Genomic DNA, 13,572 nt, shown 5'->3' with positions numbered 1-13,572 from the left:
CTTTGGAGCAGGCAGACCACAGGACACTCGGCCGGTTGGTGAGCCAGCCCCCCTGAGCAGGGAGATGCTGGGATGACTACACTCCTGTCGAGTGCTGCGCTGGGACAGGCCAACGGCTCCAAACTTAATCGGCGTAATCAACATTTTCATTTCCTATTTGACCTTCCCTTTGCTTTAAAAATGCTAAACTAGGTAATGACGGCTGTTTCTAGAACAGTGTTGGCTCAATAATGGGCGCCCCGTATTGTGTAGGTTGAATCTCAGCACCCTTGGTAAAAATACAAAGCCCTGTAACGTTGTGTTATGGTGGACCATCTCAGAAAATCTTTAAATGCACAGAAGTTCCAACTTTCTTCTTGAGAAGGAATTTGCGCAGACACCAACACAGGATTACATGCATAAGGCCCCAGGTCTGTTGCTATGGTACAGTCTAACCCCTACCTGCTCTTTAATGACCCGTCTCTGTACTGTCTAACCCCTACCTGCTCCTTAATGACCTGTCTCTGTACTGTCTAACCCCTACATGCTCCTTAATGACCTGTCTCTGTACTGTCTAACCCCTACATGCTCCTTAATGACCTGTCTCTGTACTGTCTAACCCCTACCTGCTCCTTAATGACCCGTCTCTGTACTGTCTAACCCCTACCTGCTCTTTAATGACCCGTCTCTGTAATGTCTAACCCCTACCTGCTCCTTAATGACCTGTCTCTGTACTGTCTAACCCCTACCTGCTCTTTAAGGACCCGTCTCTGTACTGTCTAACCCCTACCTGCTTCTTCATTACCCATTTCTGTACTGTCTAACCCCAACCTTCTCCTGAATGTCTCTGTACTATCTAACCTGCTGGTATTGTTTTTTCACCACAGCATGTATAAGAGGAATCAGGGATCGAGATTCCAGTCCTTGTGATCCAGAACCTTTATGTCAGACCTGGTCCCATCAGCACATGTGTCATCCATGTCATCCTGAATGTGTGTGTGTGTGTGTGTGTGTGTGTTCGCTCCACTGAGCTGTAAGTTAGGACCCCCTCGGTGGTTGAAGAATGGCACTTTGACATTTTTATCAAGTCATTTCAAATTTACTCATAATGAGCACCGTGTGTGTGTGTGTGTGTGTGTGTGTGAGTGTGTATGTTTGTGTGCGTGTTTGTTTATGTATATGTGTGTATGTGTGTGCGTGCGTGTGTGCGTGCCTGTGTGTGGGTGTGGGTGTGTGCTTGTGCATATCTTGGGTGCAACAATATTAAACTAAGCAAGCCTTTTCGTCTATATATGTGGGGCATGTATTCAGTTCGGGAGATATATAGTAGTCTACACAGTAGTCGACACACTAGTACACATAGTTGTCTACATCAGTGTTTCTCAAACTTTTTTTCTGGTGACCCATTTCTTTTAAATGACAAACCATCGTGACCCACTTCAAACTAGGCCTTATCTATAAATCGTGAGATCAAATGAGTGCATAAATCAAGATTCCTGACCATTTTTACTGCCATTTCCGCATCACCTTATATTTTGTTACCTTATATCTTAAACCAGCCATTTCAATGAGATAAATCCCAACTTAGTAGTATGCATGTGCTATTGAAAACATAATACAAAAAATATTTTTTCAATGTTTCTGATCTCAATGTTTTTGTTCAATGTTAGAAGTAAAATGATCAGAAACATAGGAACATTCAGTACTAATAAAAACATTCTTCTAGTTGAAAGCATTTTCAAAGATTCATGCAAAAAAGGTAGGCTTGTGTTTACGTGCTATTGTAATCAAACAGCCAATCAATCAATTTGAACAGCAAACAATCAATGTATTTACCACATAAAATACGATTAGAGAGGAGAATAAAGAGGAGAGTCTAGCGTACAGAAAATCCCACTTCGCACTTGTATGTGGTTGTGAAAGGGTTGAGCTTGCGTTACTTAGGACAGGATGTTCACATGAGATGCTTATCTAGAATAAAGATAATGTAATGCAATCAGTCAAATTCACGGCCTGTCACTTGTCATGTCTTTACATTTGCCCCTGATGAGAGCAAATAAAAACGAATGAGATAGCCTGTTAACTTTGCCTAAATGCATTTATATTGTATTAACTGTACGTATTTAACATGTGTATGTGTTTAAGTATTTAACGTGTTTATGTTTTCAATAGCAATACAAGGGAAAATTACGGCATTAACACTCGACAAAATTGCCCAGGACGATTCCATTTTAAAAGTACGGATTACCCTGCTATTAGCAATGGTTGGAAACATTCTAGTCGTTTTTCCATATTTGAATGCAGAAATCGTACACATTGTGCCTTTATTCACACACATATATGTATTTGGTCAATGGCCAGATAACTTGTGTTTCCCGTTTTATTGAATAAATCAGCTGGATGATCCACTCCGAGAAGCGGATCGACGCAAACTCAAACAAAAGCACAGCGACATCTCCGCATCCTACGTGTCCTGATACCAAATGTCCACCAGGGGGCGATTATTAACCAACAACCACTGTGCGCGACAACTGGCGAAAATAGAGAGCAAAATAAAGTCAACACTTTTTTCAAACCGTATCTCTACAACACACCTGTTTGTATACTAATGCGAAAATTAGGGAACATTTTTAATTTCAGCTGCCATCTGGCGACGTTATCGCCCCCTCTGTTGAATACAAATACAGCAACGTTTTAATTTGCAAGACATTACGTTTTTACCCCCATGCATTTTAACACCATGCACTACCTGGTCACAGGGCGCCAGTTCTGCTCCTAGCGCGATCCTACTTTCTGCTTCTTGGTCCACACCGGATTTACTGCTTGGTGCTTTGTATAGAATGAGTATGAGTCTGTTCGGTTTTTATGGTGATATTATGATGAATTGTCTTGGGATTAGGTTGCAATCCAATGAACTCTCTCTCCCTCTCCCTCTCCCTCTCCCTCTCTCTCTCTCTCTCTCTCTCTCTCTCTCGATTTCAATGTTTATTAGAATCAAAACGCTAGGTTAGCTGTGGCTCCCGATTGAGAGATTGTGTATATAGATATTGTGTACATATGTATATATATAAAATACAAAATGTATCATATATTTGTGTGTGTTCTGATTAAACAACTGTTATATGTCGCCCCATTAAACTTAGTATAGGAAACTAATTAAGCATGTCACGGTTGACTTTGAGGAGGAGGGGCGTCATATGCCTAGGGAGCAGAGATAAAGGTTCTGGGTCACAATGTTGCCACCAGATAACACAAACTTTGGACTTGTGGTATAGGGTCGAGAGAGGACAGAAGCAACAACTGAAGAAGGTGAGCTGCTTTGTATTGCTATATTTGTTTCTAATGTTATCTACTGTCTGCTCTGCTGAGAATCATGTGGTTTCAGATCATGCACTGAACTACAGTCTATACAATGCAGTCTAAAGAACTGCTCTGAACTCCACGTTGTCCTTATGAGGAAATGTGTGTTGAAATATGTTCTTACCTTTTAGTTTAATAACGTGATCAGTAAGTTACGAGGAGAGTTGATTTAGTTAGAGCTGCTTAGCATGTTAAATACTACAAGGTAATCAGCTCCTCGTTATCATTTTAAATACTCAGACTATAAGCTAGTCAACACTTACGTCTAAACAATATTTACATCAACTTTATATCTAGTAATGGTGCAGTTTGTAGAATTTAGTGGCGTCCTGCCAAAAAGATTTGGCAGAAATTGATTGTAATATTCATTAGTATGTTTGATTAGTTTAAAATCCCATGAAATACGAATGGTAATTTTGAAAGTAACTACTTGGACCAGCCACTGTAACTTCACGCTGGGAAGGGGGAGGCGAGGGGCAGTAGATGCCACTAAATCCTACACACACACACACACACACACACACACACACACACACACACACACACACACACACACACACACACACACACACACACACACACACCTTTAATGCAATATATTAATGCTTACATCAACAATGCAGATATTAACACTATATATTAATACTAAATTGACTAAATAAACATTAATAATATAACATGAATTCTAAAAATGAATATTATAAACCGTAAACACATCTAAACGATGGATACAGCAGACAACATTGTCACATGTCAAAACCACGGCCGCAAAACAACAGATAATATAGTGCACTGGGGGGAGAGACAGAGAGAGAGAGAGAGAGAGAGAGAGAGAGAGAGAGAGGGGAAATGAGTCACATGCTCAAGCTGAGAAGACACTTAATTTCTTGATGGCTGGAAACCTGGAAGGAACTAGGAGGGGAGGAGAAGGGTAGGTGGCCAGACGCCCCGACCATTCAAGGTAACAGCAGAACCCTTCAACAGTCCAATCTTTAATTCTCAGATTAATGATATTAATATGCAATGTCAGAGTACACTGTTTGTTGTACACAATATTGAGTAAACAGTATTTAGTACACTCTCTGTAGTAAAATGTTTAAGACCAGACATCCCTGCTAGCGCTTTCACTTCTCCTATCTGACCAACAGTCGTCATCGTCCTCTGGATCAGCTGGCCGAAACTTTGGTGGCAGTTTACTGCCTGATTATAGTTAACTAATAGCTTGGTTATAGTTGATTGATGGTCTGTCGGTAATTTACTGATAGTTTGGTGGTAGTTTGATCATTTGGTGGTAGTTTACTGATAGCTTGGTTACAGTTGACCCATAGTTTAATAGTTTGGTTGTAGTAAAGGTCAATTTGACAGGCCCTGGAGGGCTCTTGGGCCTGAGTGGAGAAGCAAATGCTGCAAAATAAACTCACAGTAGTGTACATAGTAAAAATATAAAGAATACAAACTTTATATATTATAAAAAGTACCAGTATTCCTGAGGGTAAGGGGGTTAGAATTGTTCAATAAATGCATGGAAAGGAGATGTGCCTACATTTTTTACTTGGTTATTATTTACTTATTTGTTATGTGATATTTTTCTTTGAATTGTATTTGCCAGAATGTTTTTGTTTATATATATTTGTAATTTTCTTTTGTTTTTTTTAAGATAAGATTCTGAATGAATTCTTTATAAAATGTATAATCTGTATAATCATCTCTCTATATCGCTCTACCTCTCTCTCCCTCTCCCCCATCTCTCCCAATCTCTATTTGTCTCTCTCTGTCCCTCCCACCAAACCTCTCTCTATCGCTCTCATGGTTTTTTTTTAAGGCGACATTGAGAACCCAAAATGTCTAACACTATACCAAAAGACAAGTGAGTACTACTAGCATCACTATAATATTACTGTACCAGCTCCTAGTACTACTATAACATTACCATCATCCGTCTGTCCACCTGTCTGTCGGCCCACCTGTCTGTCGCTCCACCTTTCTTCTTGCCCCCCTGCCAGGTACAAGTCTGTGTGGCTGATCTTCTTCATGCTGGGCTTGGGGACGCTCCTCCCATGGAACTTCTTCATGACGGCCTCCATGGTCTGTTTACACCTCCTCCTTCTGCACCTCCTCCCTCTGCACCTCCTCCTTCTGCACCTCCTCCCTCTTCTCCTCCCTTCTGCACCTTCTACTTCTGGACCTCCTCCTTCTGCACCTTCTACTTCTGGACCTCCTCCTTCTGCACCTCCTCCCTCTTCTCCTCCTTCTGGACCTCCTCCTTCTGCACCTCCGCCTTCTGCACCTCCGCCTTCTGCACCTCCTCCTTCTGCACCTCCTCCTTCTGCACCTCCTCCATCTAAACCTTCTCCGTGTACACCTCCATCTTTTACCTTCTCCTTCTGCTCCTCCTCCATCTTTTACCTCCTCCCTCTTCTCCTCCTCCTTTTGGACCACCTCATGTCCTAAAACATCTGTCCAGCTGAGTGGAACAGATAATACTGCAGCACACATGCATGTCATGGATGTACCTGTTCTTATAGCTGTGATATTATGGAGGTGGTGAAGTCCTTGTGTTCTTAAATATAGTCATAACTGTGCTACCATGGAGGTCACAACCCCTTTTCTTTTCCTCCAGTACTTTACAGGGCGTCTGAAGGAGCCATCTTCTCCGAACCCCGCTGCCAATCAAAGTGCGGAGGCGGAGCATACGCCAAGCCTCCTTGAATCAAAGTTCAAGAATGTGATGACACTGTGTGCCATGGTGCCGCTCCTCATTTTCACCTGCCTCAACTCTGTTCTCCACTCACTGTGAGCCCCCCGCACCTCACATAACTCATCACAACACAGCGCCACACAGAAGAACCATGACACCGAGACACCACACTGGGGGATGTGCTTAGAGGGTCAATCCTGCATTTCTTAAACTATGGGGTTGGACCTAAAGGGGTTCACGATCCAACTTCCGTTGGTCCCAACCTGACAATGCACAGAAACCCCTAACGAAAGGAGCTCTGAGGGTTCGGGTCCCCTGGGTTAGGGTTGGGTAGGGTTACTTACTACGCTGGGTGACAAGATGACATTGTCAACAAACAGATGCAATGCAATGTCAATTGAACATCGACGGGGTGGGACCGTTACAGATGTTTAATCCAGATCCTCTGTTCTCAGCCTTGAGAATAATAAGTGGTGGGTGTGTCTCTGCTCCTGCAGGATCCCTCAGAAGCTGCGAGTGATGGGCAGTCTAGTTCTCATCATGGCCGTCTTCATGGTTACCGGCGTCCTGGTCAAGGTGGCCATGGACCCCCTTCCCTTCTTCACTGTCACCATGCTGAAGATTGTCATCATCAACTGTGAGTCCGCGTCCCTTTCACAGTGTCACCTGAAAAGAACTGACTCTTGGTCGTAAACGCAAGCGTGGGCGGGGAAACTGCTTGGCGAGTTGGGCCCGTTGAGCTTTGTTAAGACACTTACGCCTCGTTTCCATTTGAGCAGGTATAGCTGCCTTCTGGTACGTTCCTCTACGTTCTATCTCATGTGCCGCAGGGTTAGTTTTGCCAGGGCGAGGCGGGGGACTTCTTCATGGCCCGGAGCAGCACCAGTGTATCTCGGCTTCACTGGGGTCCAGCCCAGTAGGAATACGTATGTAATATATATGTGTTTCTTGGGTGTCTCCCGGTGTGGTTCTCCTGTCCAGCGTGCGGCGCGGTTCTGCAGGGCAGCCTGTTCGGCATGGCAGGCCTGCTGCCCGCCCCCTACACCACTCCCATCATGAGCGGACAGGGGCTGGCCGGCACCTTTGCAGCCGTCGCCATGATCTGCGCCCTGGCTAGTAAGTCCACACACCATGAGGTACCACAGCACACTAGGAGGTACCAGACAACACTATGGGGTACCACAGAACACTATGGGGTACCACAGAACACTGTGAGGTACTACAGCCCACTATGAGGTACCACAGCACACTTTAGGCTACTACAGAACACTATGGGGTACCACAGAACACTATGGGGTACTACAGAACACAAGGACATACCACAGCATACTATGAGGTACCAGAGAACACTATGGGGTACCACAGAACACCACGGGGTACTACAGAACACTATGGGGTACTACAGAACAATATGGTGTACTACAGAACATTAGGACATACCACAGCACACTATGAGGTACCACAGAACACTATGAGGTACCACAGTGCCTTGCGTTACCACAGAACACTATGAGGTACCACAGAACACTATGGGGTACTACAGAACACTATGGGGTACTACAGAACACTATGAGGTACCACAGAACACTATGGGGTACTACAGAACACTATGGGGTACTACAGAACACTAGGACATACCACAGCACACTATGAGGTACCACAGAACACTATGGGGTACTACAGAACACTATGGGGTACCACAGAACACTATGAGGTACCGCAGTGCCTTGAGTTACCACAGAACATTATGAGACACCACAGAACATGAGATACTACAGCGCCAGTATTGGCCCTTATCAGCGCCTTCAGCCTGTCAGTATCTAATCTAACTTCGGGAGCAGCTTATAATGAGCTCAGAGTGCACATTTGGAGGGTAATGGTTTTAGCTCTGATGTAGGCTGTAGATTACCTTTTGCTTGCGCTAACTTTTCTCTCTTGCCTCCCTCCAGGTGGATCTGCCATTGATGATGCAGCGTTTGGATACTTCATAACAGCCTGTGTTGTCATATTTTTCTCTATTCTCTCCTATATCGCACTCCCAAAAATGGTACGTGGAATGGTATGAGAATGCTTTGAGAAATAAACACAGTGCCTGATGTCTCCTCGTTAGCTGCTCTTCCTAAACACCTTACGGCTGCAGTGGTTTGACCCCCCCTGTCCCTCTATATGGCAGGCCCATTACCTCCCTGTTCCTCTATCTGGCAGGCCTTTTACCTACATAATCTCTCTGTCTCTGTATCTGGCAGGAGTTCTACCAACATTACCAGAAGATCAAGGCCAGTCCTGCAGACTGCAACGAAGAGACCAGCCTCAACCCAATGAAGATCGGTACACGACCGTTAGCTCAAAGGACAAATACGGCTTCATGGTTGTAGCGCGACACAAATAACAAAGAGAAGAGAATCATATTGTTTAAGGGAACAAAGAACGTGCAGCGTGAATCTAGCAGGGCTGATCTTCTGACTTCGTATTACATTTCTGTTTTTGAGGCGAAAGTAAAGAAACTGGACTGGTTCTGGTCCGTTCTGACTGGGTCGCATGCTTTGGGCTTCGCAGTACGACTACAATTAGCACAGAGTGGTTGGAGTGGGACAGGGTTAGGTTAGGGAAAGGGTAATGGACACATGAAGAGCCCAGCGGCTCCAGCTTCCCGTCTGACCTCAGCTCTCTGAGGAGAGAGTCATGTGGAGATGTTTGGATAGCCAGGAGCTTCAGGAAGAGTAAATTAGTAGATCAGGGGCGCCTCACACACAACAGTAGATCGGCAGAGGTAATGTTTGTGTCCTCCTCTAGACAGCCCGTGCCAAGAGGTGTCCAAGCCCAGCATCTCCATGATGACCATCTTCAAGAAGGTTCACCTCCTTCACACTCCTACATTCACTCTCTTCTTCACCACCACTCTGTCCCATTTAATGACTTCACCACCTCACCACATCACCGGTTTCCTTCACCACTTCACCCCTCATCACCTCAGACCTTTACCAACTCTCCTTCATCTCCTTCATGTGTAATCTGTTGTGCCATGGTGACGTAGGTCTGGGTCCTAGCGGTCTCCGTGTGCTTCATCTTCACCGTCAGCATAGGAACGTTTCCGGCCATCACGTCGGACGTCCAGACGACTATCGGGGCGGGAACTTCCTGGGGTTCGAAATTACATTAATTAATATAAAATTCTGTTATCACCTATATGAATATAGCATGTATGTTTGTTTATTATAACTATAAATAGTATATTCCAGAAGGAAAACCCTCATCACGTAATTGTAGATGAAAAGTGGTGTGAGGGTAACTTCAATCAAACAGATGACGTTGTGATCTACGATATGAGTAACGTTGTGATCTATGATACGAGTAACGTTGTGATCTACAATATGAGTAACGTTGTGATCTACGATATGAGAAACGTTGTGATCTATGATACGAGTAACGTTGTGATCTACGATATGAGTAACGTTGTGATCTACGATATGAGTAACGTTGTGATCTACGATATGAATGACATTGTGATCTACGTCGTAGATCACAATGTCATTCATATCGTAGATCACAACGTTACTCATATTGATCTACAATATGAGTAACGTTGTGATCTACGATATGAGTAACGTTGTGATCTGCGATATGAATAACATTGTGATCTGCACCCCAGAGCGTTACTTCATCCCGGTCTGCTGCTTCCTGCTCTTCAACGGGAGTGACTGGTTCGGGCGCAGCCTCACTGCCGTGTGTATGTGGGTCAGTAACACACACACACACACACACGCACAAACAAACACACATGCACAAACACACACACAAGGACAAACACACACACACACACACAAAGACAAACAGGAACACACACAGACATACATAATAGTCTAGACGGACAGGCAGACAGGCACAGATACATTGATGCAACGGCTGTGTTTGTTTGAGAAGCCAGGGGGAGAGAGTCGGCTGCTGCCCATTCTGGTGGCCTCCCGGGTGCTGTTCCTCCCTCTCTTCATGATGTGCAACGTCCAGCCCAGAGCCTACCTGCCGGTGCTGTTCCCCCACGATGCCTGTTACATTTTCTTCATGGCGCTGTTCGGCTTCAGCAATGGATACCTGGCCAGCCTCTGCATGTGCTTCGGGCCCAAGTAGGGCCTTCCAACTTATTAATGACCTACCCCCTACCCCTAGCTCCTAACCCTACCCCCTACACCCAATGTCCCATTATTCCCTGCATTCAGCCTGTATTCACCGTGGCTGTTCCCTCCCTCCACAGGAAGGTGGCACCGCACGAGGCAGAGACGGCGGGGGCGGTGATGGCGCTGTTCCTGTCGATGGGTCTGGCCCTCGGAGCGTCCTTCTCCTTCCTCTTCAGAGCACTCGTTTGAAGCCACCTGCCAACCAGTATATGTTTTTTTACACGTAGAATCGTGTTGAAGATGCATTTGTATTTAGCTCATTGTTAGTGTTATTTTTAATAAATTCAATTTTAATTTATATCCGCTGTGTACTGTTGGTGTTGTTATGGCCCGGAGCGTCAACGTGCCTCGATTTTGGTTTGTCACAAATAGAGCTATAGGTCAGGGGGTTTCAAACATTGTGTGTGTGTGTGTGTGTGTGTGGACCACTATTTGCAATCAAGAATTTTCGGACCACCTCATAATACACCTAATAAAATATATCAACACCCGTCTTACCTGAATTACCTGCACCTCTTAATAGGCCTACTAGCATTAAAAATAACTGGTCATAGCATCAGTACAACAGGCTTGTTAAAACAAAGTATGCACACAACGGCTGCCACATACTTTTATGGAAATTTCCTGGTAAAATGAATGCAAAAACAAAATATTTAGGGGTCCGAGCAGCGAAGCTGCTTGGTCCCCTATTGTGTCTGTAACGTTTTTTTTTTCACTCAAATTCTGTAAAAGTCATACTGCAGCCTATACCGTAAGTCGAAAACTCTTGAAATGTTCAGGTATGGTTACCAATAACCCCCACTACACATCAACCCAAATTTGTGGTACTGCACCCAAAGGTGGTGCTATTGTAAAAAATCATGAATTAGGCTTATTTCCCCTCACCAGATTGACCTGGACTCAAAATTCTTTCAGAATATTAATCTCTAGAATCAGATGCATATTTTTCACCCTGGTCTTCTGCTCTAAAAATGTTTACTTTTCCCACAATTTCCAAGAAAAGCCAAATGTCCACAGTCTCAACCAATTTTGCCTGTATGACCATTTTGTTATTGTATAACTACCTTGCGGTTATCATTAGGTAGATACCATTAACAGTGCACATTTTCAGATCTGTACTCTATTAAGAAAGCCATTTATTCTCTTGTGAAATGTGTGCTTGGAGTTTTCTTGAGGTGTGCTTATCAATCGACATTGTCACGATGTGAATGAGGCTGCATGCAGTTCAGGAATGTCAGTGGCTTAACGGGATAATGCAGTGTACTGGTGGTCCTTAGGTTGAGAGTTCGAATCTTGATTAGAGCACTATGAACAAGCTGAACATGTCATTCTGCTATTGCCACTCATTTAAGAAACACAACATTGAACATCACCTGAAATTTATCAGGCAATCAACATTCCGGCTCATTAGTTTCCAAGAATCAGACTGCCAAGACACAGTATGGCATTAAGGGGAACTTCTTCATTAACCATTTTTCCTTTATAATTAACTGTCATATTTATATTTCTTTCGTTAGTGTTCTTGACTACAAATGTTTGATTTCCCCAGAATTTCAGAGATTTTTCAGGTATATGCTTTGAAGAAAGTCCTTAATTCACTTGAGAAATGTGTGCCTTGAGTTTTCTGGATGTTCTGTGCTTATCAATAAACATTTTGACCATGTGAATGAGGCTGCAGTTCAGGTTTATAAGTGGAACATCTTTCCTTAAATATGACAATTGTTATATTTATATATCTTCCATTAGTGTATTCTTGACTTTTAATTTTGTTAATCACCGCTTGCGGTTATATTTTATATTTTATTTTGCTTTTCCACGGACAACCCGCAGTACCGTCACAGACTTTGGGAATATCTGCTATAGATAACGATAAGTAATTATTTTACAGCTTTATTTATGATGGCTGGCTCCGCAGTGTTATCAGTGGGCAAAACAGAGTCATTAGGGACTGCAATCCTCCAGTCCTAAGCACATTTGATACTTCAAGTACACAAATGCCATTTACTAATATCTTGTCTGTCACTTAAGTCTTAAGCCTATCTTTACTCCCTAGCCCTGGGTGACACATAGAAAGAGCACTCCCAGAATAAGTGCCGTGATTATATTAGACACTTTGTTAGGGGAGCGACAGCTGCTGGACCCAAGAGCAGAACACAGAGAGAGGACAGGAGTTGGAGTGAAGGTGAACAGGTTAATTTGGTATAACCAGGAGTGAGGCAGGGGGCAGGTTGGAGAGTGGGGCGCATCAGACTGGGATTGTGAAGCAGACAAAACTATAGACAAAAGAGAACAAAGGTGAGGCACGAGATTTCAGCAGGAGAAACAACTAGAAATTGTATATACTGGAGCCAGGTACGAGTAACTACCATGGTATCTCGAAGTACGATCTGGCGATGACTGCTCACTTGTTGTTTATCCCGATATGAGCGTCTCATATAAAAGGTTTGGCACCAGGAAACGTAGGCTAATGTTGGGTTTAGTCAGGCTCATTAGCTAGTCACTCCCCATTAGAACTATCCAGCCTTCATAACATGTTCTGAACTGCTGAATCATTCCACTTTTATCACTCTTATTTATTGTTGTACCATTACTTGTATTTACCGTGACAAAACGTCTGTAAATGGTGGAAGATGGTCCGTCTCTGTCTACAGGAGGGAGACTACAAAGTCTATGACCTATACTTTGCAGGTGACATACTCATTGGGCAAAAGTTCACATAAAAAGAATCTGTACTTGTAGAAAGAACGAAAAAAGGTTTTAGCATGAAGAGATAAAACTCATAAATGGCCTAAAGAAAAACAAAACAAAAATCTCTTCAAAGTATTTATCGAGAGATAAAAGGTTACATACCGCGATGCTTGTGAGAATAGCACAGAGGACCAACTTAAAGGGATACAATTATCAGTAAATTGCTGTTTGCCTGTCTTACTCAGATTCATTCTGACGATTTTTTTTTTTTATCCAAATAAATCATTTTGTGGCCAGAACGGGAGTCGCTGAGTCAGCATTTTTTTCCACGGTAAACTGTCTTTGAGGGACGAGTAACAGAAGCCATTTGATGACTCGTGGTGCGTGGGAACATGGGAGTTGCGTCTTCAACACATGACGTTGAAATATGAAGGTATTATTGTAGTCAAAGTCTTTAGCACCTGTAACTGCAGATATGCGTACACTAAAGTCACAAATGTTTAATTTGTAGCGTTCTATATCATTTTATTTGTGAGGAAATTTTTCACAGATGTGCAACTTCTGATGCATTAGTGCACATTTGGGTTTACGAATGCACACATTTTGGGCATGTTCTCAGATTATGAAACACGGGTGTGCGAATGTGTTTTGCACCAACTGCGCTGCAATGATTGT

The 13,572-nt window shown here is 43.4% G+C and overlaps 1 protein-coding gene across 3 annotated transcripts; it reads left to right on the top strand.

Moving 5' to 3' along the window:
• Window positions 1-3,146: 3,146 nt before the first annotated feature.
• Window positions 3,147-10,507, top strand: LOC307071007 (equilibrative nucleoside transporter 1-like). 3 transcript variants are annotated; one of them, XM_079729841.1, is made up of 13 exons: window positions 3,147-3,288; window positions 5,162-5,206; window positions 5,343-5,424; window positions 5,960-6,132; window positions 6,535-6,674; window positions 7,019-7,153; window positions 7,987-8,084; window positions 8,284-8,365; window positions 8,831-8,889; window positions 9,072-9,180; window positions 9,687-9,772; window positions 9,959-10,158; window positions 10,287-10,507. In XM_079729841.1, the coding sequence occupies exons 2-13, from the start codon at window positions 5,181-5,183 to the stop codon at window positions 10,396-10,398; spliced, it is 1,302 nt and encodes a 433-aa protein (XP_079585967.1). In that variant the 5' UTR covers window positions 3,147-3,288; window positions 5,162-5,180; the 3' UTR covers window positions 10,399-10,507. The 3 variants fall into 3 exon arrangements, with proteins under 3 accessions (XP_079585967.1, XP_079585969.1, XP_079585968.1); XM_079729842.1 differs by lacking the exon at window positions 3,147-3,288 and adding an exon at window positions 3,311-4,300; XM_079729843.1 differs by lacking the exon at window positions 5,343-5,424 and having other exon boundaries at window positions 3,148-3,288.
• The last annotated feature ends 3,065 nt before the right edge of the window (window positions 10,508-13,572 follow it).

Source organism: Pollachius pollachius, assembly GCF_949987615.1.
Source record: "Pollachius pollachius genome assembly, chromosome: 2".
NCBI lineage: Eukaryota > Metazoa > Chordata > Actinopteri > Gadiformes > Gadidae > Pollachius > Pollachius pollachius.
Note: the sequence above shows the minus strand (reverse complement) of the source record. Positions and strands in the feature narration are given on the sequence as shown.